Raw genomic sequence first — 26,561 nt, forward strand, 5'->3', positions numbered from 1 at the left:
CTTCCTTGCTATAAAACGTCTACCTTTACATTTGCAACCCTCACAATCAGTCCTGATAACAATTATTCACTATTGTATCACAAGATACATTTCATTTCATCAGCTCCCTAGACAGATTGGATACTACTCACTGGAGATTCTGCCTTCCTCCAGGCCCCCTGGCTCTATGTTCCCTCTTGAAAGCTTGAAAGCCAGTCACTTTTTGCCTTTGTAGGCCCCCATTTTTGGGTAGCCAATGTCCAAGTTGCCCATCCCTGTCTGCTCTATGTGTGGAGTGGGTGGGAATGATTCTTGCTGTAAGGATTTGTTCCCTCTTTTGAGCTACTGCATCCATAGTTGTAGGCCAAGTTCATCGAATTTTATCAGATTACTCTTTTTTTCCTCTTCTTTCTTCTTCTGGTTGAGCTCTGATCATCCAGTCATTGAAAACAGGTCAAGGGGGTATTATCTGCAAGTGTGGGTGTTCTTGTGCATATGCCCTCTGCCTTCAGTGTTTTTTAAATATAAACCTTTTTTTGTAGTAAACCCTCTGATTCATTAGGACTTTTTCTCAGTATTTTTGTGGTTGGGGTAGACTTTCTTTTTCTGGCAGGATTTTAGATCAGTCTTAGAACTACCACTCCCCCTCTCTTCTGCACAGCTTGCTCTCCGTGAAGGCTGTGGCAGGAGCATGAGGGAGTACTTCCTGAGAGTTTATTTTTCTACCCACAGATCATTTGAAGTGGAGGATCTCTATGTTAGCTATACTAAAGAAGTGGGTTTGACCTGAGAGTTTATTTTTCTACCCACAGATCATTTGAAGTGTAGGATCTCTCTCTATGTTAGTTATACTAAAGATGTGGGTTTGAATGATGTTATTGGGTCTTCTTGCTTTTCTTCATTGCATTAGTTTTTCTGTTTTTAGTTTTGGAGGATATGCCAGGAGATTTGACTGCCCAGAATTCTATTTCTTGAGTTTTATGTTACTTAGAATATCTTTGAGTGTAAGCAACAAGGATGCTGGGTTCAGATTGGCTAAGAAGATAGCAGGAAAATGCATTGCTTTACCTATAACAAACCACCTGCTGTGAGATGGTTCCAGGCTTGGTACGTTAGGACTGTCTGCAGTGTATTCTGGCTTTGTCTTCAGGCAAAGTGGCAGCAGCAGTTTCAGAAGCACCACAAAGTTGGGGTGTCTTGGGGCCTGTCTTAGGGTGGGGTTCACTAGAAGGAAAACCTGATTTGGGGGTTCTTGCACACCTGATTTGAATGTTGTGAAAGTGGATTGAAGTGTGCAAGGATGGGAGTGAGAGGACAGGTGGGGAGGACAGCCTGTACTGTTGCTGTTGAGAAGTGGGAAGGAAATGGGCAGGACTCATGGGCTGACATGGTGGTGTAAGGGGGATGGCATGGAAGAGAATCGAGGGACATGGAAAATGGAGGTTAGTGGCTCATGGGACCAGGTGGGGGTTCTGCTCATGGATCTGGAGGGGAAGTTTCCAGATTTGTTTCCTATGACCCTTGCTAGAGCAGAGCTGGGACCCCAGCAGGCCCACAGTGTGGGAGTGGTAGGGCATGTGGAACCCCCTGATTCCTTGTCCCTGTTGGGTAGGGTTCAGGAGCATCTCAGCAGTCTCACCAGAGAAGTGAGCCTGGACTACAAGCGCAGCATGAACAAGATCAACTTTGACCAAATTGTCTCCTCCAAGCCCAACACCTTCTCCTACGTGACCCTACCCAAGAAGGAGGAAGTGAAGGTGCCCGAAAAAGGTGAGGGTCAGCAGACAAGGGTGGGCCTAGTGGCAGTTCACCTCTCCAGAGTCCCTCCCTCCCCTCTCTGACGTAGTCTGACCTGCTGCTGTGGGCATCACAGTCCCACACTCCTCCACATCTCCCTCATCTTCATCATCGTCTCTTCTAAGCTACCTGAAGAACTCTCTGAAAAATACTAGACTGAGTAGCACAGAAGTAGGAAGATAAATGTGTGCTAGGAAAGCAGTGGTTCAAAAGTAGATGAAAACGCTTTGATGATCAGACCTAGGGTAGCACTGGCCCTTTTCCCCCTCTACTAGCAAGAGTAGCTTTGGCATAACTGTTACCCCATGTGACATGCGACTGACCGAGTCTCAGAGCAGGACACCAGGTCTTGAGTTCTCTGATCTCAGCTGCTTTTATTGTCTGGATGCAGCCTTTGGGTATGATGTGCTCAAAAAGCAGAGTAAGCCACAACTATATCCTCTGGATATCCAGAGGGGCCCTGGTGTCCACAGCTTCCTTTCTTGGTCCTCCAGGGCAGACCCCAGATGGGCCTTTGGGGTTTGTGTGGTTGGGGAGTGGATTGGAGAATTGGGAGCTCTCTCACCCACTCCTCAAAAGTATCTGTGATCCAGAGGGGAATTCTTTTATTCATCCCAGAGCAACCTTCTCTTTGCTGGGCGTTGAGGCCACTCAGGGAGGCCAATGGAAAACAGTGATGATGGGGACACAGATGTCTCTTTTCAGTAGACCATCATGACATGGTACCCCTCATCCCCCAGGGCTGGTGTCTGTCCCTAAGTACCCTTTCCAGGAGCAGAAGGAGGACTTCACCTTTATGTCTCTGCTTACACGGCCGGAGGTCATCACGGCCCTCAGCAAGGTCCGGGCCGAGTGCAACAAGGTGACCACCATGTCCCTGTTCCACTCAACCCTCTCGAAGTACAGCCGCCTGGAGGAGTTTGAACAGATCCAGTCACAGACCTTCTCCCAGGTAGCTGGCATCAGGGCATGGAGGGATGGGTGTTGGAGGGTACCCTTGGAGCTGACGGACCCAGATTGAGGCCCCTGGGGGAGCTGGGCATAGATTGCTACACAGCAAGGCTGCTGGCACCTGCTTTAATTAAAATCAGGCCTCAGTCTTTTTCAGAACCCTGTGGGAGCCTTTTGAACCAGGGTAGAGCCTTTTGAACCCTTTGGGAGCCTTTTGAACCTTTCAGCCACTTTTCATCCTGATCCCTTATTTTGTTAAGGGAAAAAGTAATCCCATATACTCCTTATATACCTGAGGATTGGGGTGTGAGGGAGGTCTGACCCAGCTTGGTGGGGAGACAGGTGCCAAACAGCCTAGGAGACAAACTCTTCTCAATACCTTTCTCTGTGTCTATCTCTGTCTCTCTTCCTGCTGCCCCCTTGTTCTGTGTGTATCTCTTTCTCTTTGCCCTCTTTCTGCCTTGTTTTCTCTTTCTCTGTCTCTCTCTAGCTTATTCTCCAGGACTGTGTCTCTCTCTCTTAGCTGGGGGAGGACCCTTGCGCTGTTTTAGTCTCTTGCTTTTCCTGTCCCTTCTTCCCTCCTCTGAGCAGCCCTGGGCTCCAGTTGCATGAAGGTATTGGTGAGCAGGATCTGGCTGTATGTTTCAGATGTGGCCTGAGTCTTCCTGGAGCATGGTGTCTGTGGGCAGTGGGTCCCTGGGGTAATAGCACAATGATACCTATGGCTACCCCAGGTGCAGATGTTCCTCAAGGACACGTGGATCAGCACACTCAAGGTGGCCATGCGTAGCAGCCTGCGGGACATGAGCAAGGGATGGTACAATCTCTATGAGACCCTCTGGGAGGTGTACCTCATGTCGAAGCTTCGCAAGCTGATGGAGCTGATCAAGTACATGCTGCAGGACACACTGCGCTTCCTGGTGCAGGACTCACTGGCCAGCTTTTCACAGTTCATCAGCGACGCCTGCTGCACTGTGCTCGACTGCACTGAAGATATGGTCTGGGGTGAAGACTTAATCAATAGCCCTTACAGGTGGGGTCCAGCCCCATTCTTTGCTAGGGTGGACAGGGTAAGGGGGCCAGAGCAGTCAGAGTCAGGGGACCCATCCCTGCCAGGCTCCTCGGGCTGCCAGCGACTATCCAACCAGCCCTGCCTGGCTGGCAGTTCTTTGTGGTTTCATTCACTTGGTCACCAAGGCCCTTGGATAAGAAACAGGTCTTTAAAAAATGTATGGGTCGCTCTCTAGTTATCACTGAACTGCTAGCCACAGAGTTGATGGTTTAGCCCACCCACTGCTCCTCAAAAATCCTAGACAGGGTCACTGTGATTCAGAATGGACTCAATAGCACTTCACAACAACATGTTCGTTATCTAGTGCCACTATAACTATCACAAGTGAATAGTTTTAACAAACAGGAATTTTTTCTCTCGCAGTTTGTTTTTAAGTGATATCGAGTCATAGTGTCCTTGTATAGTATAGGGTTTCCAAGGAGCAGCTGTTGAGTTTGAACCGCCAACCTTGTGGTTCAAACCAAGACTGCGGTCCAGTGCTTTATTCCACAGCGCCACACCAGGATTGTTGTTGTTAGGTGCCATTTCGTCGGTATCAACTCATAGCAACCCTATGCACAGCAGAACGAAACATTCCCCGATCCTAGGCCAACCTCACCACTGTTGCCACACTTGAATCCATCATTAGGGGTCTTCCTCTTTTTCTCTGACCCTCCACCTTACAAAACATGATAATATCCTTCTCCATCGACTGGTCCCTCCTGACAACATGTCCGAAGTATGAGACGAAGTTTGCCAACTTGGCCTCCAAGGAGTGCTCGGGCTACACTTCTTCCAACACAGATCTGTTGGTTCTATGGGCAGCCCATGGCACTTTCAATTTTCTCCTTCAACACCATAACTCAAAAGCATCAATTCTTCTACAGTCTTCCTTATTCACTGTCCAGCTTTCGCATGCATATGAGGTTATCGAAAATACCATGGCTTGGGTCAGGCGCACCTTAGTCCTCAAGCTGACATCTGTGCTCTTCAACACTTTAAAAAGGTCTTGTGCAGCAGATTTGCCTAATGCAATATGTCATTTTATTTATTGACGGCTGCTTCCACCAGTGTTGATAGTTGATCCAAGAAGAATAAAGTCCTTGACAACTTCAATCTTTTCTCCGTTGATAAGAATGTTGCTTATTGGTCCAGCAGTAAGGATTTTTGTTTTCTTTACATTAAGATGTCCTTTTGTGATTCACTTTAATTTCACTCAGCATAATGTCCTCCAGGTTCATCCATGTCCTGAGGTGTTCGCAGATTCATTGTTAATCTCCAGTATAGCATTCCATTGTGTGTATGTACCAGAATTTGTTTAATCATTTTTCTGTCTATGGGCATTTAAGCTGTCTCCTTATTTTTGATATGTCTCTTGTAGATAGCATATTGAAGAATCCTGTTTTCTTATCCTTCTGCTCTCTCTGTGTTTTGACTGGTGCATTCAATCCATTTATATTCAGTATAATTCTTGATAGGTATAAATTGATTGCTGTCATTTTGCAATTTCTTTTTGTGTGTGTGGTGCTACTGGTTTCTTTGTTCCACATAATTTTCTGCACTGAGTTCATTTTGTTTGCGGGTTTTCTTTGCATTTTCATTTCTGTTGTATTAATGCTTATTAAATAATCTGATTTACCTCTTTCAAAAATTTTTATATGCAAATGCGTTCATTTTGTTTGAGGTTACCCTATAATTTATTAATATTTTTCCTTATTTAAAACTGTTGTATCTTGAAATCTATTTGACTTCCTTGCCTTTTGGAATTTCTGCATCTACACTATTCCCCCTTTTTGCTTTGTAATTGACTTTATTATAAATTGATATCTCTGGTTACCTGTTTTCCATCTTGTAGGTTTGTTTTACTTTTAGTACTTTATATCTGTATTGAGTTCTGGGTGGTGGTGTCATGTATGGTAATCTCAAATTGATGTCTGCTGTTGTTGGTTCTCAGTCCAAAGAATACCCTTTAGCATTTTTAAAAAGTTGGTATGGTCATTACAAATTCCTTTAATTTTTGTTTATCAGGAAACATCCTAAGTTTGCTGTCATATTTAAGGGACAGCTTTGCTGTGTATATGATTCTTGATTGGCAATTTTTTTCTTTTAGAATTTCATGTATGCCATCCCATTGCCTACTTGTCTGCATGGTTTCTGCTGAGAAATCAAAGCTTAGTGTTATTGGTTCTGCTTTGTAGGTTGTTGTTGTTGTTGTTAGCTTTTCATTTTTCCTTGAACTGCTCTTTCCTTGTATTTGGTTTTGGAGAGTTTGATTGTGATATATCTTGGTGATTTTCTTTTGGGGTCTGCCCTGTTTGGGATTCATTCAGCTTCTTGAATGCTTATCTTCTTGCCTTTCAAGATGTTCAAGTAGTTTTCTTCCAACAACTCTTGGACAATTTATTCTGTTTTTTATTGTCTCTTCCTGCTCTGGAATTCTGATCACCTATAAGTTGTTCTTTTTCATGGTGTCCCACCTAATTCTTAGGCTTTTTTTGGATTTTTTTTTCATTCTTTTTTCTGATTGTTCTTCTACAAAATTAGTATTGAGAGATTTATCTTCAGTGTCACTAATTTGGGCTTCCATTGCTTCGAATGTACTACTTTGCCCTTCCCATGTGTTTTCCATTTCTGAGGTCTTGGTATTAATCTTCTGGATTTCTAATTGCAGGTTTTGTATTCTTTCAAAATTTGTATTTATTTTGTTTCTTATTGTAGTGTTTTCCTGAATTCTTCCCAAGTTTTTTTCTGTGTTCTCCTTGCTTTCTTCTATCTTTCTATCAATTATTTGAAGGTACCTAAATATCATTCTTTTGAATTCTTTTTCAGTTAGTTCCATTAACTTTTCCTCAGCAACATTGTCTGGCTCTGCATCTTGGTAATTTTTTGAGCCATTCACTCATTTCTTTGTGTGAGTGAAAATTGTCTTTTGTTATTGGGGCATTGTGGGGTTGTCATATTTGTGTTTAATTGATTGTGTGTCCGTAGGCTTCCCCCAACTGTTTCCTATGGGTGTTCTTAGAGAATGGAAGTGTGTACGCTTTTCTCATAATGACCCTGTATAGAGAGTTTCTAGGGAGCGGCTGTTGATTCTGAACCAATACTCTTTTTTTTTTTTTTAATGTTTTATTGTGAATTATGTGAAAGTTTACATGGAAGAATATTAGCTTTACATTCATCCTGTCTAATATCCTCTCATTGCAATGCTTACAATCCCCTCCATGCATCATCACCCAACCAAAGGCTATACCTTGCAAGCCTGATCCCTGGTCGTCAGCACTTAGCCCCTCTCCCTCTCTGGGTCTAAAGTCCCCAGCTGCTCCATCTCTCCAGGTCATCATTTCTGCCTCTATCTCTGGCGTCACTGCATCTCTGGGTATGGTCCCACTCTCTGCTCTTTTCCCTTGATGGTCCCAGGGACCTCTGCACCTAGACTGCAAAGTCCATCACTCTCTGCATTTTGTTACAAAACATCTACCTTTACATTTCCAACCCTCACAGTCAGTCCTGATAACAATTATTCACTATTATATCCAAGAGACCTATCCCCATCTCCTTTCATCAGCCCCACCCAGACAGATTGGGATACTACTCAGTGGGGATTCTACCTTTCTCCACGCCCTCTGGATCTAGGCTCCCTCTTGAAAGTTTGTAAGCCAGTCACTTCTTGCCTTTGTAGCCCCCCCATTTTGGGTAGCCAGTGTCCAAGTTGCCCATCTCTGTCTACTCTGTGTATGGAGGGGGTGGGAATGATCCTCACTGTAAAGATTTGTTCCCTCTTTTGAGCTACTGCCATCCATAGGTGTAAGTCAAGTTCATCAAACTATATCACATAACTCTTTTTTTTCCTCTTTTTCTTCTAGTTGAGCTCTGATCATCCAATCATCGAAGCCAGGTCAAGTGGGCATTACCTACACTTATGGGTATTCTTGTGCATATGCCCTCTCTTCTTATCAGCTGGATGCTTCACTCTCCACTCTAGTCATCTATGGCTATGTCACTGACTCTGGGCCCAAGAGCCCCCAGGTCTTGCCACACTGTTGGCTGACTAGGTCTCCACCCGGGTTCACAAGAATTTATTGAACGTTTTAGGACTTAGCTCACAGCTTCATTGCTGTTTTTCCTTCAGTTCCTTCCCCTTATCAGTGATGAACGTTGTCACCAATCAGAGTGTCTATTCCCATTGAGTCTTAGTCTTGGAAGGGGGTTTGCCCTAAGGGGACCCAACCACTTGCGTTGATTCCTCCTGGGCGAGCAACTTGATTGTTCTTGTAGTAATCAGTCGGACTGCCTATATATATTTTTATTTTTCCTGTCGGGCTTTCTTTCAAGAAGTATCTTATATTCTTCTAACTGTTCCAGGTTGGTCTGCTTGTCCTTTCAAGTGAAAATTTCCCACCTCAGAAGATTCTGGACGCGGTTCAGGATTCCACCTCTGGTCTTATGTAATGCAGAGGCTCCATAGGAAGCCTCCTTCACTGGGCACGATGTAGCCCCATTTTAGGTATTTCAATCAGTTATAGGCAGAAGATGATGGACTTACAAGCTTTCTATGGTGTTATTTCTGGCTATTCCTTTCGATCCCCCTCAATTGTCTATTTTATAATGGTATGCCAGGGAAACGAAGATTCAAAAGACAGCCAGCCAAGCATCTTAACATTATTTCCCCCCAACCCCCATTCAACCAAGGCTTAAACCCTGTACCCCAGAGCCCTGTTGTTCCAAGGTTGTGCATATATCAATATTTACCTCTGTCCCACTTAGCCCATGCAAACCTGCCTAATTGCTTTCCCGTCTGCTTTGTTCTTCCATTCCTCTCCCCCTTCTTGTGTATTGCCCCTTCCCTAGCACCCAGACTATCCTGTGTCTATTCCCTTCCCTGTCCTCCACCTTCCTCTCCCTTCCCTCCTCCACCCCATACATCCCGGTAACCAGCAAAGAGTCCTCACTCCCCCTACCTTAGTATGGGTTCTTTTTCTTAGTCTTTTACAGTAGTGGTCCTATGCAGTATTTCTCCTTTTGTGACTGACTAATTTCACTCAACATAATGGCCTCAAGGTTCATCCATGTTATGTGGTGGCTTGCAGCTTCCTTGTTATTCTTCAAGGTAGCGTAATATTCCATTGTGTGTATGTACCACAGTTTGTTTATCCATTCTTCAGTTGATGGGCACTTTGGCTGTCTCCATCATTTTGCTATTGTAAATAGTGCTGCTATGAACATTGGTGTGCATCTGTCTACTCGAGTTATGGTTCATATTTCTTTTGGGTAAACAGCAACAGCAAAAAAAAACAAGAAAACAACAACAAAAAAAAACTAGACCGAATACTGTACTCTATAATTGCAGAAAAGGGAGAGGAGGGAGAGAAGAAAAAAAAGAAAAAAAATCATATGAGTGTGACTTTAATGTCCTTTTTCAGCTTCTTGCCTTCAAAGCTGCCTGTGAGATTTTAAGATGCCACTGTTGGTTGTTATGCTGTACCTACTTCAGGATTTAATTTAATTTTTTGTTTTGTTTTTAAACTCTTTCCCTGTCCACACCCCTTTTTATGGCTTTTCTGTTTTGTTTTGTTTTTTAAAAAGCAGTTTAGTGTCAGCTCTTGGGCTGAGAGTATCTGTGTGCATGCTTGGCAGAAGAACCCACCAGTGGTGTGGGTGGGGGTGTGTGTCCACTCTCTCAGGTACCCCCTATAGTCATCAGAATGGAGGTGCACAAACAGTGTGTGTGTGTGGGCAATGAACAGATACCAAAAAAAAAAGAAATCAGAACAAAGCAAAACCAACAAAGTGTATTGTCCACCTTTGCTCTGAAGGTCCTGCAGTGTTTTCCATGTTGTGTCTGCTCCCTTACTTGGTTTTGCCCAAGTTGTCAACTCTGGGCCGCCAAGCCCAGCAGTTTCAAAAGTAAGTAATTTCTTACTTTTGCTGTAAGTTCCACTAGCTATAAGCCTTCAAACCTTTTAAATATTCCTGTCTATGTGATTCTGAGTTTTGGAGCTCTACCTTGAATCTGCTGTGATATTGCTAATGGTGAACCTCACTGCACCTCCTCCCTAACAGCCACCAAGCCCCGCCTCCTGAACCACTAATCTTGCAGTTCAAACTGATGTTGAGGTCCAGTGCTTATCCTACAGTGCCATACCAGGACTTCTGTTGTGAATTGAGTGAAGGTTTACAGAGCAGATCATTGGTTTTACATTCAAGAAAACATATACTTTGTTTCATTTCCTGCAGTCCCCTCTGTGTAACATCAGTTATCCCACTTCCCTGTGATTCTTATTTCCATCCCTCCTTCTTTCCCAACCTTTCTGAACTTTGTCCTAAGGTAAATGCTGCCTTTTTAAAATCTTGAACAATTGACCATTATTTTTGTATTTGTACTCCATTAGTTCAAATCTGATAGACTTTATTGAGGGCCTGAGGCCGTGAGGTTCTGGAGAAGGCCACCTGTGGGAGGTGGGGGAGCTGACAAGAAGGGACCCTTATTGACCTTCTTGGAGTACAGGCTGTTGGTGTGGCCACACTTGTTGCGACAGTTGACAGCACGGGGATGCAGGTGAACGTAACACTTGCTGCAGATCATCTTGTAGCAGGTGTTCTTCTGGGCCAGCTGGCTCCATGATGCCACTACACAGATGTAGCACCAGATGCAGGGTGGACTCTTTCTGGATATTGTAATCTGTTTGAGAGAGTACTGCCGTCCTCCAGCTGTAATCAGGGGACGCCCTCCGTGACTTAGACGTTGGCTTGGACACTCTCAGTAGTAGTGTCACTGGACTCAACCTCAGGAGGGATTGCCTTACCTGTGAGAGTTCTCACAAAGATCCGCATCTCTGTGTCTGCTGCTGTTGCCTTATTGAAGAGAAAGAGGTCTGGGTTAATTTTAAGTGTTGCCTGAAGCCATCCTAGGGAAGAACGGGATCTGATTTATATTCCATAGAGGTAGTTTAAATTTGGGGGCACAAATGAGGCCAAAGGTAAGTCAGGCCAAGGTCCTTGTTATCTTGTAGGTGATGGGGGCTCAGATTTGGTGGGACATTCTCTGCCTGTTCTCGAGGCAGATTCAGATCCTGGTTGCAAGGAGGGTGTGGGTGGGGGAGGAAAGGGAGGGAGGGATTCAGGGATGACTTCCAGTATCTGCACCTGAGCAGCAAGCCTTGGGGAGGAGCTGGTGGTCATAGGGAACGAGGGCTCCATGGTGGATTTGGAATGTTAGAGATGCCCATCAGGAATCTGAGAGGGTAGCATGGCAGGGACTGACTGGAATCAGGTGTGAAGGTTGTGAGACTGTCTCTTGCTTCTAAAGCTGAGGATGGATGAGTGACCAGGGAACGTGGAGCTGTAAGTACCTAGAGCCTGACCTACCTACCCTCTGAGGTCCTCAGTAGGGCATTCAGACCTCTGGGCACTTGGCAGGAGTGGAGGAGCTTGGTAACTTGGGGGCTTCCTGGGGGTGTCAGGGGAAAGAGCAGAGATGGAGAAACTGAAGAATTGTGGCACTAGCAGGAAGGACAGAAGGCTGAACCTCCTAAATATAGATTTCCTCATGGCCCTGGCCCCAGTCTATGGTCTGCTCAGCTCAGCTCAACCATTGTCCCTACAGGCCCCGGAAGAGCCCCCTGTTCATCGTGGACCTGGTGCTAGACAGCTCCGGGGTGCACTACAGCACACCACTAGAACAGTTCGAGACAGCGCTGCTCAACCTCTTTGACAAGGGCATCCTGGCCACCCATTCTGTGCCCCAGCTGGAAAAGGTACCTATTGTGCTTGGGGCCAGCTACCTGGGGCTACCACAAGTATCAGAGCAGTTAGACATGGTCACTCCTCCCACAGTGGACAGTGTGCTCAGTTCTTTAATTTTGAGTACCATTGAGGCTTAATGCACTGGACTACAAGGTCAGTTTGAACTCCAAGGCTGGTGGTTCAAACCCACTAGTCCCTTCTTAGAAACCCTATACAGGCTTGCTACGAGTCAGAACCGACTTGATGGCACTTAACAACAACAACATAATCTAGCTGAACTGCTAACCACAAGGTTGGTGGTTCAAACCCACCATTCACTCCTTGGAAATAATATGCAGGGTCACTACGACTAAGAACTGGACTCAACAGCAACTTAACAATAACAACATAATCTAAGGCAAGAACTATTAGCAACCCTGTTGTGTAAATGAAGCTTGGAAAAGTTTGGTCATGAGTCTAAGATGACATAGCTGCTAAGTGTGAGATCTGAAATTCATTCTGGATACATGTCATCATTTCTGCCTGCCCTGACTCCATATCTCACCCTCTTGGTCCCATCCAGCCTTTCACTCTATCTCAAGAGGTGGCCACAGGGTCTCTTGTCAAAAGTCCCCTCTTGTCACCATAGCTGTGTATACTTCCAGTTGCATACAGTCCATTCCCTCAGGTCCAATTGCCTCAAGCGACTAAAGCCATCTCTTTTCTCCCTTGCTGGTCTATCAGAGCCATCAGTGACCTGGTGTGCCCTTTCTGCTCCTTTCCTTGACGCTAGACTGAGTCAGACATAGGCAGAGGAAGATGCTGTCTCTCGGTGTACCTCATCGTGGGGTCTCACCCATATTGGTCCACAGTCCCACTAAGAGAGACCACAGCAAGTCTTTCCCATCTCACACCATGTTCCCTGAACTTGGCCACTGACATCCTGCCGCTTCCTTGTGCTTCCTTCTTGCAGATGGTGATGGAGGACATCTTCATCTGTGGCAACCCACTGCTGGAGTCAGTAGGACTGCATGAGCCACTGGTGGAAGAGCTCCGGGCTGCCATTGCCAATGCCTTACGCAAGGCCATGATCCCACTGCAGGCCTACGCCAAGGAGTACCAGAAGTACCTGGAGCTGCACAACAATGATATTAGCACCTTCATCAAGTGTGTGCGCGTGTGTGCATCTGCATGTATCTGTGTGCATATGATTCCCTGCCTACCTTCCTCACCATCTTCTGCCCCCTCCTATGTTCTATATGGTTCCCAGGGCCTACCAGACACAGTGCCCATCGGCAGAGGTAGTCCGGGAGGTGGTGCTCACCCACCTGGAGGAGAAAGATATCCTGGACAACTCACTGCCCAGCAATCTTGTCATCGGACCCTTCTTCATCAATGTTGATAATGTCAAGCAGAGCCTGTCCAAGAAACGAAAGGCTTTGGCCACTTCCATGCTGGATATCTTGGCCAAGAATCTACACAAGGAGGTGGATGCAGTAAGTGACCCCAAGCAACAGACAGCATACATGGGGTACTCTTACTAGTACCTGCTACTGCTGGCCAGGGAGTGTTTGCAGACCCCAGGCAATGGAAGGAAGCAGAAGTCTGTGTGTGGGAGCTATCCCATATAGGAGGTCCCAGAAAGGGAGTGGTACTACCTCCTTACCCAGACTTGTAAATTGTGAAAAGCCCTTATGAAGGACACCCCATGGTAGATCATTATATGCATCAAGGGTATGCAAGTGCAGCCTCTAGAGTTCTGTGGATGTGTTGGGGAGTCTAGCGTAGGCTGGGAGGCTGTCTTGTGCCTGGTGACCTCAGCTCCTTTACAGTAGAGGTGGTTAGGAGCATGCCAAATGGAAAGCACCCCAGGGTGTGGTGAGGTAGAGAAGACTCTAGGATCAAGGAGGCAGAGCAAGTTTCAAGGGAGGCTAGGGAGAGGCACACTGCCCAGCCCCTCTCCCCCACCCCAAGCACCCACCACCTCTCACTGCCAGATCTGTGAGGAGTTCCGCAGCATTAGCCGCAAGATCTATGAGAAGCCCAACAGCATCGAGGAACTGGCTGAACTGCACGAGTGGATGAAAGGCATCCCAGAGCAGCTGGTGGGGCTGGAGGTGAGGTGGATACACAGGGCACAAGTGGGGATCAGAGGATTATAGAGTTGGGGGAATCTGAGATTGGGAACATGAGGAGCACGGTACAATGCTGGTCTTGCACCATGTGCCTCCTCCGTCATCCCAGCCCTCCCCAGTCTGGAGGAGAGCAGCTCCCTCCAGGACCTGGCCACTTTGAGGAGCCTCTTCCAGTCACCCCATCCCCACCCAGACACACACACACACACTTCTCATCACCACCTGTCTACATAGGAACGGATTGTGAAGGTCATGGATGACTACCAGGTTATGGATGAGTTCTTCTACAGTCTCAACTCAGATGACTTCAATGACAAGTGAGTTGGAGCTCGGCTGGATGGGTGAACAGCTGAAGGCAGGGAAGGAGGTGCTGGCTGAAGGTGCTCCCACCTCTCCTGGATACCACAGGTTGTGCTGTCACACCAGAAATAACAGGGTGCCCCAGGCCAGGGCCACACACAGCTAGGGCATTCAGGCTTCCTGAGTTTGGACCCTGCTGCTCTCCCCACCCACTCTGTCTTTGTCCACTTGTCAGTCTGAATATACCCCAGACCAAGGGTTGCTTGTTTGTAATTGTGGCCTTTTGGATTCCTTGGGAATGCTGAGATTATCCTACCCTGGTGGGCAGTCCTTGGGGAGTTCAAGTGACTTGGGGAAATTGCTCCAGGGGCTTCATTCAGCTTAGCCTTATAGAGGCCAAGGAGATCCTCACCCAGCTCCCACCTCACTGACCACAGCTCTGTAGGGCCTCCCCTGCTGGAGGGCACATACCCCCACAGTACGACAGACCACCTCCCAGCTCACATCTGCTTTCCTCCCCCAGCGTGGCTAGTTCCTAGGATTCTTAGACTCTGAGGGTGCTTCCCACTTCCCGCTTCACTGGGTGCCCATGCTGGGCCTTTCCATCCCTTCGTTTCATCTGTGGTGTTTCCCCTGACCCTTCCACCCTACCTCTGGCCCTGTCAGGTGGGCAGCCAGCAACTGGCCATCTAAGATCCTCAGGCAGATAGAGATGGTGCGGCAGCAGCACACTGAGGATGAGGAGAAATTCCGCAAAATCCAGATCATGGATCAGAACAACTTCCAGGAGAAGCTGGAAGGGCTGCAGGTCAGGCATGGCTGAGGGCTCTGTGCTGGGAACCCCTGCTTCCCCCAACCCCTTCACACACACACACACACACACACACACGTCTCCAGGATGTGACAGATGAATAGCATACACCGGCAGTAAGTACCAGGAAAATTCTGAGTAGCAAATGAGCCTGACCCCTCTGTATGTGCCCAATGGGCAGTGTTCAGGGTTCTGGGTCTCCTAACCACATTTTCTTGGGGATGGTCATCCTGCTCACTCCTGGAGAACATGGTCCCTGATTGTGTGTGGGCATAGTTGGGGTGGCAAAGACATCTGGCCTCTTGGTCCACAGCTGGTTGTAGCTGGCTTCTCCACCCATGTGGAGATTGCGCGAGCCCATGAGATTGCCAATGAAGTGCGGCGTGTCAAGAAGCAGCTGAAGGACTGCCAGCAGCTAGCTATTCTCTACAACAACCGCGAGCGCATCTTTGGAGCACCCATCACTAATGTAGGCCCCCTGCGAGCACCCCTCCTTACCCGACCCCACACTCAAGGAAGAGTCCATGATACCTGTAGCCATATCAGAATCCCTAGCATTGAGGGGACTATCTGACCATACTGCAGAGAGGAGGTGGCTCCTCAGGGTCAGCACCTTGCTCTACCACTCAGAACCCTGAGTCCGTGTAAGGTGGGAAAAAGGGAGACCAGGCTTGAGTCCATTGGGGGGCACGGTTGTGGGAAGCAGGTAAGAGCGCAGTGCAGCTATGGGAGGAGAGGCAACATTGAGAGAAAATGGGGAACTCCAGAGGCAGCCTCAGTCCTGTCTTCTGCCTGCAGTATGATAAGCTTTCCCGGATGGTGAAGGAGTTCCAGCCCTACCTGGACCTCTGGACCACAGCCTCTGACTGGCTGCGCTGGTCCGAGAGCTGGATGAATGACCCCCTGTCAGCCATCGATGCAGAGCAGCTAGAAAAGAATGTGGTGGAGTCCTTTAAGACCATGCATAAGTGTGTGAAGCAATTCAAGGACATTCCAGGTAGAAGTTCCAGCCCACCTGCCCCTTCCTGCACCGCCTGTGCCCACTGACTCTCATGCCCACCTTCCCTTATGGCAGCCTGTCAGGAGGTGGCCTTGGACATCCGGGCCCGCATTGAGGAGTTCAAGCCGTACATCCCGCTGATCCAGGGACTGCGCAACCCCGGCATGCGGAACCGGCACTGGGAGATGCTGTCAAATGAGATCAACGTTAATGTCAGACCCAAGGCCAACCTGACCTTTGCCCGCTGCCTTGAGATGAACTTGCAGGACCACATAGAGAGCATCAGCAAGGTGGCCGAGGTGGCTGGCAAGGAGTATGCCATCGAACAGGTGAGCAGCTGGCCTGCCCTGACCCACCCAGGCCTGGCCTGATAGTCAGTCCTCCAGTCCTTGCAATGACAGCTACATGGGAAGAAGCCAGTAAGCTTGTGGGTTTGTGTGTACATGCTATTAAGTGAGGGAATAATGTATGTAAAGTGCTTGGTATAGTGTCTGCCATCACTACTATTCTTCAATCGCTCCTCCCCAAGATCCTCAGAAAGGAGCTATAGCTTTCCTCCTCACTTAATATGCAAATTAAGGCTTGGAGAGGTTCAGCAACTTGTCTAAGTCACACGCAGCCTCTGAGTTTCTGAGCTAGGATCAGGGCCTATCTTCCTAACAGCACCTTGATTGTCTCCTGATATGCACACACATGTATGTGATGTACATGCAACACGTGTGTGAGAGTAAGTCACCACTGAATTCAGATTCAGGCCCTCGGGGAACTTGTTGACCCACCAATCTGAAAGAATGGCCACACCTAATCTTCCATGCCCATTGATGGTCATACAGCATGATGGCCAGCGTCATCCCTGGACCCCAGTCTTGACTCATCTCCCCTTACCCCCTTACCACAGGCACTGGATAAGATGGAGAAGGAGTGGTCAGCCATCCTGTTCAATGTGCTACCCTACAAGGAGACAGATACCTACATCCTCAAGAGTCCAGACGAGGCCTCACAGCTTCTCGATGACCACATTGTCATGACCCAGAGCATGTCCTTCTCGCCCTACAAAAAGCCCTTTGAGCAACGCATCAACTCTTGGGAGAGCAAGCTGAAGCTGACCCAGGTGGGCACTCCTACCGCTGTCTTCCTCACCCTCCTTCTATCCCTACCGTCCATATTTTCTAAGGTGTTCCTTGGCCCCTGCCTCTTACAGGGCCCTTGGTGATTCAGGGTAGAGCTGAACCCTTAGTGGACTGTGGCCTCCTTGAGATCAGGGATCACACTCTGGACCCTCTGTTTCTCCTGACACCTGTCTCTCCTGCTAGGAGGAGACAAAAGACAAATCCTAAATGGGGGTCTAGAGGGAGAAGGGGGAAGTGACTTGTTTTAAAGATGGCTCACTCTTAGACTGATGTTTCAGAATGTATTTTAGGAATCTCAAGCCAAAGTCCCAATAAACCTCTGCGACCTCTGAGAATCCCAGGGTGATGGAGCCAAATGTCCTTCCAGGAAAGGAGACTGGCTTGGGGCTTCTTCCTCTGTTACTTCCGGGCTTGCTGGTGAAACCTTGGGTGCAGTTCTCTTTAGGGAAGAGCAATGGCCCTGACTCTGTTGAAGGTGTGGCATCACTGGGGGGACTTAATGCTTCCTTAGAGGGCAGACATTCTTGCATTGTTATTGTTCCTTGAGCACTGTGATGACAGTACTATCTAGAAGTTTCCCTGTAGACACTGGCCCTGGTGCCAGTGCTATACCCAGCCTGATGGCAGAGTAAAATGTCTAGGTCATGGGGCCAGAATCTGATGGGTCCTACCCCACCCCTGCCCAGGAGGTGCTGGAGGAGTGGCTGAATTGTCAGCGTGCCTGGCTTTACCTGGAGCCCATCTTCAGCTCTGAGGACATCAACCGGCAGCTGCCTGTGGAGAGCAAACGCTACCAGACAATGGAGCGGATCTGGAGGAAGATCATGAAGAATGCCTATGAGAACCGGGAGGCGAGCTCACAGGGGTGGGAGGGGGCAGCTGGGACTACCAAGGGCCCCGGTATTCCCTCTTGGAACAGGTAAGACTGAAGGAAAAGACTGAGGCTTTGGTCTTGGTCAGTGTCTTCCTGAGGTGGCTCCCTATACACGCAACAATAATAGTTTTCCTCTTACGGATTCTCAGTCTGTGTTAATACTTTAAAGCGCCTGGTAAGTCTTGAAGTAAAGCAAACTGCCTGGCTTTGTCTAACCTCCATTTTTTTAACTGTAGAATTTTTGCTATAAAGTTGTCAGGGCTGATGGACACAACCTCTGGTTCAGGATAAATTGTCCTCCCTCCTGGGCCCTGTGGAGGGTCTCTGGCCAATGGGGGTGATCTCTTGTGAGCCCACCAGGCTGCCTCAGTTATGACTGTGCTCACTTCAAGTTTCCTTCCCTGACCCGGACCATGCAGGTGATCAGTGTGTGTGCGGAGCAGAGGCTGCTAGACAGCCTGCGGGACTGCAACAAGCTGCTGGATCTGGTGCAGAAGGGCCTCAGCGAGTATCTGGAGACCAAGCGTAGTGCCTTCCCCAGGTAGGCACTCCCAGGCCCAGGCCCACTCTGCCAGTTCTGCCCACAAAGCTAGTGTGCTGAGTGCCCTATCTCAGCTGGGGCCTGGGGGCTCTGCATGACCGATCTGCTCTCCCTCACCCTCGTTCCTTTGGCAGATTCTACTTCCTGTCTGACGACGAACTTCTGGAGATCTTGTCCCAGACAAAGGACCCCACTGCTGTGCAGCCCCACCTGCGCAAGTGCTTCGAGAACATTGCGCAGGTGGCTAGCAGCCTGGGGCTGGGCCTGGGAGTGTTGGGATGCTTCCCTAGGAAGAGGCAACACTATTTTTTGGCCCCAAGCCCTTTGAGTGGGAAATGAGGTGGCAAGTAAAATTTCTGACCATCAGTGACACACTGGGGCCCTAGGGAGGAAAGTCAGCAGCAAGACCTCAAACTCAGGACTGAGGGTGGGTCTCGGATCCCAACTCATCTCGGGGAGCCTTGTTTTTCATACACTGAGGTGCTAGATGGGTTAGGAAACCCATGAAACCGAAGGCCCCTGATCCCTCCTCAACCTCCTCTTATCAATAAGAGAAGCCTCACAGGACTACGTAGGGGTGGAAGCCACATGTAGTGTGGCTTCAGCTTTCTTCCACAAGTACTTCTCCAGGGTAGGCCTGGACAGCACTGGGTCACAGTTGGGGTAAGGCAGGACCATCCTGCCCATGTGCAATTAGGGAAAACCCAGCCAAGATACATACTCAGGTGGGGCAGACCCCCCAGGCCACCAGAGATGTTGCTTTCTCCTGCAGGTGAAGGGCACAGGCACCACACCTCTGGGGGCTGTGGTGGGCCCTCCTGAGATGACTTCCCTTCACTCCTCCTGTCCACAGCTGCTGTTCCAGGAGGACCTGGAGATCACACATATGTACTCGGCGGAGGGTGAGGAAGTAAAGCTGTCCTCCTCCATCTACCCCACCAGCAATGTGGAGGACTGGCTGCGGGCCGTGGAGCACAGCATGAAGGGCAGCGTGCGTGACTTCATTGAGCGGGCCATCAAGGCCTACCCCACGGTGAGCTGCCCTCTGACCTGAGGGGCAGCCTTTGCAACTGGTTGCCCTTCCCTTACGGTGCCTTTGATGCACATCGCTCTCTACCAGCACTGAAGCTGGGAAGCCACCTTGTTCTCAGGGGCAGCCTGGACTGCTGCTACTCTCTGGGGGTAGCATCCTTGAGGCCCCCACATGGAGGAATCTGAAAATGTTCCTTTACACACATGCTCTAGAAAGTGAGGCCTGCTCCTAATAACCATCATTACAGTTGGCATGTTTGGAGCATACATTGGGGCCAGGCCTGGGCTGGATTTTTGCTAGCATCACCGTAGTCCTACAGAGCAGTCTGCACCATCTTTACCTCAAGGGTATACATTTTGTAGGTGTCAGAGCAAGGATTTGAAAAACCCAGGTTTATGTGTTTCCTAGTCCTGGTCCTCCACCCCTGTGCCCCAGGGTTTTCTCTGCTGAGTAAGTGAGACTGCCCATCCCTGAGAGGCCCGAATGGCTTCTCAGCCTATGAGGAACAGTGAAATTAGCAACTTGAGCCAAGAGTGTTTGAAAGGTCGTAGCACCGAAAACGTTCAAGGGGAGAAGAAGGCACCACATCAGGGTTGGCAGCTGCTTGGGTCAGCCTTGTCTGTGTCATCTTTCCAGATTCCCAGGACCCAGTGGGTTCTGAAGTGGCCTGGCCAGGTGACCATCGCTGGTTGCCAGACCTACTGGACCATGGAGGTGGCAGAGGCTCTGGACGCCGGTGACCTCAGCAACCGGCTCTTCCCCAAACTTGCCCAACAGGTCAGCATCAAGCGGCTATTATCTGCTCCCCACACCCATCCATGCTGTATTAAGCTTGGAAGGGGCCTGGGACTGGGTCTAAAGAGCAAAAGGTCAGACACCCCTAAAGGAGTGATTCCACAACCAGCCACCAGCAGAGGGATGATGGGAATCAGCCCAGCGTCTGAGAGCAGGGGGGTGCCCCTTTGCAGGATCAGTGAGGGAGCCACATGCCTTGAATCACCCTCTCACCACACTCCTTTCTTCAGCTCCTTGCCCAAGCTCTACCGCTTGGCCCTTAAAGGCTCAGGTGGGCATCACACTTGACCAGGAAGCAGATGCCATGCCTGTGCCTCATTTTTGCTTACTTCCCTGATCTACTCCTCTTGTGACTGAATACCCTGCCCTCTCCTCCTCTGCCTGGTTCTTGCTCCCCTACATCTCAGACCTGCTGACTCACAGCCCCCGGGATACAGCTGGTCATAGTGGAACCCCACCCTCTGTGCACGGGAGGGGGAATCTAGCTGTGCCAGGACCCGTGTCAATCCCTGACAGAATCCTCCTCCCCCTCCCCCCCAGCTCAGTGACCTGGTGGCCCTGGTTCGGGGGAAACTGTCCCGTATGCAACGGGCTGTGCTGTCGGCACTAATTGTCATTGAAGTCCACGCCAAGGATGTGGTGAGCAAGCTGATAGAGGAGAATGTGATCAGCGTGCATGACTTTGAGTGGATCTCACAGCTGAGGTGAGGGCAGGGTCTGGCCTGGTGTCCCCCAATGCTGGGGGAGGACAGGGCAGAGTCAGTGACAGCAGGATGCCTTGAGGCTCAGGGATAAGCTGGGTGGGGCAACCTCATTCACAAAAAAGAACCCCCTTTCCCCAACCACATGTCCTGCCTGGTAGCCCATGCATTACTCAGGAGCCCATCTCCCTGCAATGCAGGTACTACTGGACAAACAACGACCTGTACATCCGAGCTGTGAATGCCGAGTTCATCTATGGCTATGAGTATCTAGGCAATAGCGGGCGGCTGGTGATCACACCCCTCACCGATAGGTGAGGCTCCTTTAGAAAGCGAACAAAGCTTTTCCCGAAGCCATTGACTATGTTTTCTTGCCGCCTGTATGAGTTTTTAGTAGCAGCTAGCTTTCTAGTTGATTTTGAGTAAGGGAAGTGCAGGTTGGTCATTCCAGGGGCGGATGCAGGGCTGTGGGATGGGAGTTGAGGAGCACTGGCCAGGGTGACTGAGAGCTCCAACCTTAACGTGTGGCAGCGGGCTGGCCCACACCTGGGGCCCTGGGAGGAGGCAGCTCTCCCTGCATTTGTGGAAACCCTGAGGAAGGGAAGTACCCAGGCAGTATGATCTCTACCTACCTCCTCTCTTTCCTACAGGTGCTACCTGACCCTGACTGGGGCCCTACACCTCAAGTTTGGGGGAGCTCCAGCAGGCCCAGCTGGCACAGGGAAAACGGAGACCACCAAAGACTTGGGCAAGGCCTTAGCCATCCAAACAGTTGTGTTCAACTGCTCTGACCAGCTGGACTTCATGGCCATGGGCAAGTTCTTCAAGGGTCTGGCCAGGTAAGGCTGGAGTGTGAGGATGGAATAGGGCAGGGCAGGGGGAACATTTCCAGAGGAGCCTTGCAGAATGGTGGGGAGGAGGGATGGGATGACAGGTGTCAAAGACTCCGCCCTTGGTGGGCTGTGGATTGAAGCTGACTGATGAAGATGGTCCCCAGAGGAGTTAGAGGGGGCCTTGGAGGTGCCAGGTGGGGCCTGAACTTATGTTCCACATCCAACATTGTCACCTCACTTAGCGCTGGGGCCTGGGCCTGCTTCGACGAGTTCAACCGCATTGATATAGAGGTGCTGTCTGTAGTGGCGCAGCAAATCACCACCATCCAGAAAGCACAGCAACAGCGAGTGAGTCTCGGGTGGGCATCACCCCTTCCATGCCCTCCCTGTGCCACCCACAGTATTGTGTCTGCCACCTCATCCCTCCGTCTAGACCCACCAAGCCCACCATACCTGCCACACCCACCATGCCTATGACCTTACATGCAGTCTGCTGTAAGCAGTGTGCTGCTCCCCACACTGTAAGGTGAGAAACCAGGCTCTCAGGCCTGACCTGAGTCCAGCCTCTCTCATCTCACCTGTGAGCACTTGGCTGCTCCCACCCAGCTTCTTTGTAGAGCCATTTCCGGGGTAGGGGTGGGGTTTTGTTACCAGCCAGGAAGGCCCACATCCTTACTCCAGGCTGTGAGCAGCTCCTTGGCCATGCTGGGATGGATGGAAAGGGCTCCTTATGGAGAGCCCCAGGTGTCAATCCTTTCTCCAGACTCGTTCAGGGTGGCTAGGGGTCTTTTGGGGTAAGCACTAGGAGACTGACAGGTACCACCCCAGCTGAGTAGGACCATGAGCTCTAATCGGCGCTAAGCTTGTCTAAGTCTAGCAGAATCTATGTGAGGAGTCGGTGTAAATCAAGGGTGTGTGAAGACTTCAGGAAAGACTGAGCCAGGACAGGAGAGGCCACTTGGACCCAAGCTCTCAGGCCAGTTCCTGGTATGGTCATCTAATCAGGCTGACCAGCTGTATGCAGGACAGGAGCATCAATGGGGGTGAGGGGACCCCGCCTCTGCTCCAGGTGAGAGGACCACACCACCCCTGCAGGTGGAGCGCTTTATATTTGAGGGTGTTGAGATCCCACTGGTGCCATCGTGTGCGGTGTTTATTACCATGAACCCAGGATATGCTGGCCGCACTGAGCTGCCTGACAACTTGAAGGCAAGTTCTTGGGGCCCGGGATGGTTCAGATTGGCCAAGAGGCTGCAGGAGAGGGCGCTGGGAGAAACGTCAGCTCTGACCTAGACTCAGAGATGCAAAATTGGGAATGCAAGGACACACAGCTGCTGAATCTTCATCAGGGACTGTGATTGTTTGGGGCACCTTTCCTACCCAAGGGTCCTGTAGTTCACTCTCAGCCATGGAGGCCTGGGAGTTTGGCCTTGGGACACAGAAGAAGTTGAGCTGCCCATGTGTGTGGGACCTTAGGGAGAAACCCAAGATGTGCCATCATTGAGGAGTTACATAGGGAATCAACATAAGGAACTAATTTGCAATGGCCAGAGTTGTGCAGCCACAGGGGAGGGTAAACCAGAGTGGTTCAGAGGGGACCCAAGCATCATTGTGGAGGAGGGCCAGGATACGCTGTTTTCCAAGGGCTAGACAATTCAGAGAGCAGATGGTACTTAGGGGGTGTGAAGTCAGCCTCCCCTGTTCACATCTGTGCCGTATGCCCCAGGCGCTTTTCCGTCCAGTGGCCATGATGGTTCCAGATTATGCCATGATCGCTGAAATCTCCCTCTACTCCTTTGGCTTCAACGAGGCCAGTGTACTGGCCAAGAAAATCACCACCACCTTCAAGCTGTCCTCCGAGCAGCTTAGCTCTCAGGTGAAGTCCTGCCCCATCAGGTGCCAGGGACTGTGAGCTGCCTCCTGTCCCAGCCTTCAGAGTAACTTCAGTTTCACCTTTCCCTGAGCACCTGCCACAAGCCTAGTGCTGTGCTAGGTGCTTTGCAGGAATTGTCTTGTTGACTACTCACAATAACCCTGTGAGAGAGAAATTATATCCCCATTTATCAGCTGAGGATACTGAGATCCGTCCTAAGCAGCTAAGGGCCTGGCTGGGCTCATGCAGTGCACAGTGAAGCTGAAGCAGGAGCTACGGACAGATAGATGTCCACTTGGGCTAGTTCAGGTGTAAAGGAGGGTTGATCATTAGAAGACCAAGGGACACATAACTGATGGCTGGGACGGACTGGGACAGTCATACTCCCGTAAGCTACCTAATCCATGAGGCTTTTACTCAGTGTTTTGAGCCCAAAGTCTATAGGAAGGATGGGTGAGCCTAGTTACCTAGCAGTGAGTGCTTAGTTCTTAGGCTGGTCCCCCCTTTACCATGCCAGGGTAGTTCTGGATTTATACCTTAGTGTGTCTTTCCTAATGGTTCCAGCAATTGTCCCTGTTCTCTTTGGGTCTGCTCATCTCTGAACACCAGTTGAGGGAAACAACACTGCTCGAACAGGTGCAGTCTGTTACCAGGAAAAGGAGCAGCTATCACATACTCCTGGGGTGGTAACTCCCCTTACAGCCTTCTTTCTTATCATTCACTTAAAAAAAGTAACCCCCCCTCCCCATGAGAGCCATTATGCCTTATAGTTCTAAAACTCTGCTCAGTCCTTCCCCAATGGTGATGCTCTACGTCAAGCCCAGACTCTTTGATTTCTGGGAAAAGTACTCATCTGCGGGCCAGGTTGAGAAGCAGTTCTCATGGCACCTCAAGCCAAATGACGAATTGAAGTACTTCTAACACACCAATACATGAGGAAGAGAAACAGAACCAGCAGCAACAGCAACTCACAGTGGTGGGCAGAAAGGGTGGTCTGGAGGCATGTTACGGGAGAATGTCAGAAGGTACACATGGGAAACGCATTCGTTCACTGAAAGTTGAATGCCTCTGCTTTTGGATGCAGGGACTCATCAGTGGCCAAGGCAGAGTCCTCACCCTCAGGGGGCTAAACACCCAGCAGGCAGGGGCTGCAGCTTGAGTGGCAGGAAATCTCCATAAAGGGTGGTGGTGGTGATGTACTGTAGAGTCGGTTATGACTCATAGCGACCCTGTACAGGGTTTCTGATTCATAGTGACCTTATACATGGTTTCTGGGGCTGTGAATCTTTATGGGAACAGAAAGCCTCATCTTTCTCCCGAAGAACGGCTGGTAGTTTGGAACTTCTGACCCTGAGATTAGAAACCCAATTCGTAACCACTACGCTACCAGAGCCATTATTATGATGGGGGCGTAGAGGGTGTTAGAGAGCCTAAAGGGGGTGCCACTGGCCTTGTATGTGGTGTGCAGGGTGGTCACAGAGGGTCTGCTGAGATCTTGGTGCTGCGGCATGGCCAGATACCAGGTGGGAGACTGAGTGCCCATGCAGAAGCCTTGAGAAGGACAGAGCTCATGACACCCTCTTCTTTTATGACGACAGGATCACTATGACTTCGGGATGAGAGCCGTGAAGACTGTGATCTCAGCTGCGGGGAACCTCAAGCGAGAAAACCCTGACATGAATGAGGTGAACTGGACAGACTCTGAGAGCCTCCACCTTTTCTAGGGGATTTCCTAGGAGCAGGACAGGAGGAGTGTCTGACCTGGGCTGCCCTGAACACTCCATGGCCTCTGCTGCAGGAGCTGATCTGCCTCAGAGCTATCCGTGATGTGAACGTGCCCAAGTTCCTTCAGGAGGACCTCAAGCTTTTCTCTGGGATCGTGTCCGACCTGTTTCCCACCATCAAGGAGGAGGAGACAGACTACGGCATTCTGGACAAGGCCATCCGCAAGTCCTGTGAGAACGAAAACCTCAAGGACGTGGAAGGTGAGCCCCTGACTCCACCTTTCTACAATTCTGGGGGTGCTGAAGAAGGACTGACACCAGACACCCTAGGGTCCAGGACAAGGGGACAGAGATAGGAGAGTCCAGTCACAGGATCCCTTGTAACTCAGTGTGTTACAGGGTGTGGCATCCTCAGTCCTGTACCCATTGGAGCCTGCCAGGTGAACAGGAAGCAAGTCCTCTACACATACATCCCCTTGAAACTAAACCTATTGCCTTTGAGTGACACCATGTGTGTCAAAGTAGAATTGTTTTTTGTTTTTAATGTTTTATTGTGAATAATGTGATAGTTAACATGGGAGAACATTAGTTTTACATTCATCCTATCATATATCATTTCATTGCTATGGTTACAATCCCCTCTATGCATCATCAACCAACCAAAGGGTTGCACCCCTGTCGTCAGCACACAGCCCCTCTCCGTCTCTGTATCTAAAGTCCCCAGCCGCTCCATCTCTCTATGTCATCATCTCTGCCTCCATCTCTGACGTAATTGCCTCTCCGGGTAGGATCCCGCTCTCCACTCTTCTCCCTTGATGGACTCAGGGACCTCTCCTCCTAGACTGCAAAGTCAATCCTTGCTACAAAATGTCTACCTTTACATTTCCAACCCTCACAATCAATCCTGATAACAATTATTCACCATTGTATCACAAGAAGACCTATCCACATTTCCTTTCATCAGCCCCGCCTAGACAGATTGGATACTACTCAGTGGAGAGTCTACCTTCCTCCACACCCTCTGGATCTAGGTTCCCTCTTGAAAGCTTGTAAGCCAGTCACTTCTTGCCTTTGTAGGCCCCACACTTTCGGTAGCCAATGTCCAAGTTGCCCATCCCTTTTGACTCTGTGTATGGAGGGGGTGGGAATGATCCTTGCTGCAAAGATTTGTTCCCTCTTTTGAGCTACTACATCCATAGGTGTAGGTCAAGTTAATCAAATTGTATCAAATGATTCTTTTTTCCTCTTCTTTCTTCTTCTAGTTGAGCTCTGATCATCCAGTCATTGAAGCCAGGTCAAGTGGGTATTATC

General features: G+C 49.4%; 1 protein-coding gene across 1 annotated transcript in view; it reads left to right on the plus strand.

Annotated features, from left to right (window-relative positions):
• The window catches only part of DNAH1 (dynein, axonemal, heavy chain 1), a 151,529-nt gene that overhangs the window by 43,587 nt on the left and 81,381 nt on the right, over positions 1-26,561 (plus strand). The window contains exons 14-39 of the mRNA XM_006876051.1: positions 1,592-1,749; positions 2,517-2,728; positions 3,462-3,760; positions 11,382-11,532; positions 12,474-12,667; positions 12,771-12,996; positions 13,498-13,617; positions 13,870-13,952; positions 14,602-14,743; positions 15,060-15,215; positions 15,545-15,743; positions 15,822-16,075; positions 16,645-16,857; positions 17,563-17,727; positions 18,170-18,291; positions 18,426-18,531; positions 19,145-19,324; positions 19,961-20,101; positions 20,660-20,823; positions 21,021-21,134; positions 21,471-21,659; positions 21,896-22,001; positions 22,749-22,862; positions 23,380-23,529; positions 25,125-25,211; positions 25,325-25,511. Coding sequence (XP_006876113.1) covers positions 1,592-1,749; positions 2,517-2,728; positions 3,462-3,760; positions 11,382-11,532; positions 12,474-12,667; positions 12,771-12,996; positions 13,498-13,617; positions 13,870-13,952; positions 14,602-14,743; positions 15,060-15,215; positions 15,545-15,743; positions 15,822-16,075; positions 16,645-16,857; positions 17,563-17,727; positions 18,170-18,291; positions 18,426-18,531; positions 19,145-19,324; positions 19,961-20,101; positions 20,660-20,823; positions 21,021-21,134; positions 21,471-21,659; positions 21,896-22,001; positions 22,749-22,862; positions 23,380-23,529; positions 25,125-25,211; positions 25,325-25,511 — 4,232 coding nt within the window. The remainder of the gene's footprint in view (positions 1-1,591; positions 1,750-2,516; positions 2,729-3,461; positions 3,761-11,381; positions 11,533-12,473; positions 12,668-12,770; positions 12,997-13,497; positions 13,618-13,869; positions 13,953-14,601; positions 14,744-15,059; positions 15,216-15,544; positions 15,744-15,821; positions 16,076-16,644; positions 16,858-17,562; positions 17,728-18,169; positions 18,292-18,425; positions 18,532-19,144; positions 19,325-19,960; positions 20,102-20,659; positions 20,824-21,020; positions 21,135-21,470; positions 21,660-21,895; positions 22,002-22,748; positions 22,863-23,379; positions 23,530-25,124; positions 25,212-25,324; positions 25,512-26,561) is intronic.

Source organism: Chrysochloris asiatica, unplaced genomic scaffold (assembly GCF_000296735.1).
Source record: "Chrysochloris asiatica unplaced genomic scaffold, ChrAsi1.0 scaffold00350, whole genome shotgun sequence".
In the NCBI taxonomy this organism is placed as follows: domain Eukaryota; kingdom Metazoa; phylum Chordata; class Mammalia; order Afrosoricida; family Chrysochloridae; genus Chrysochloris; species Chrysochloris asiatica.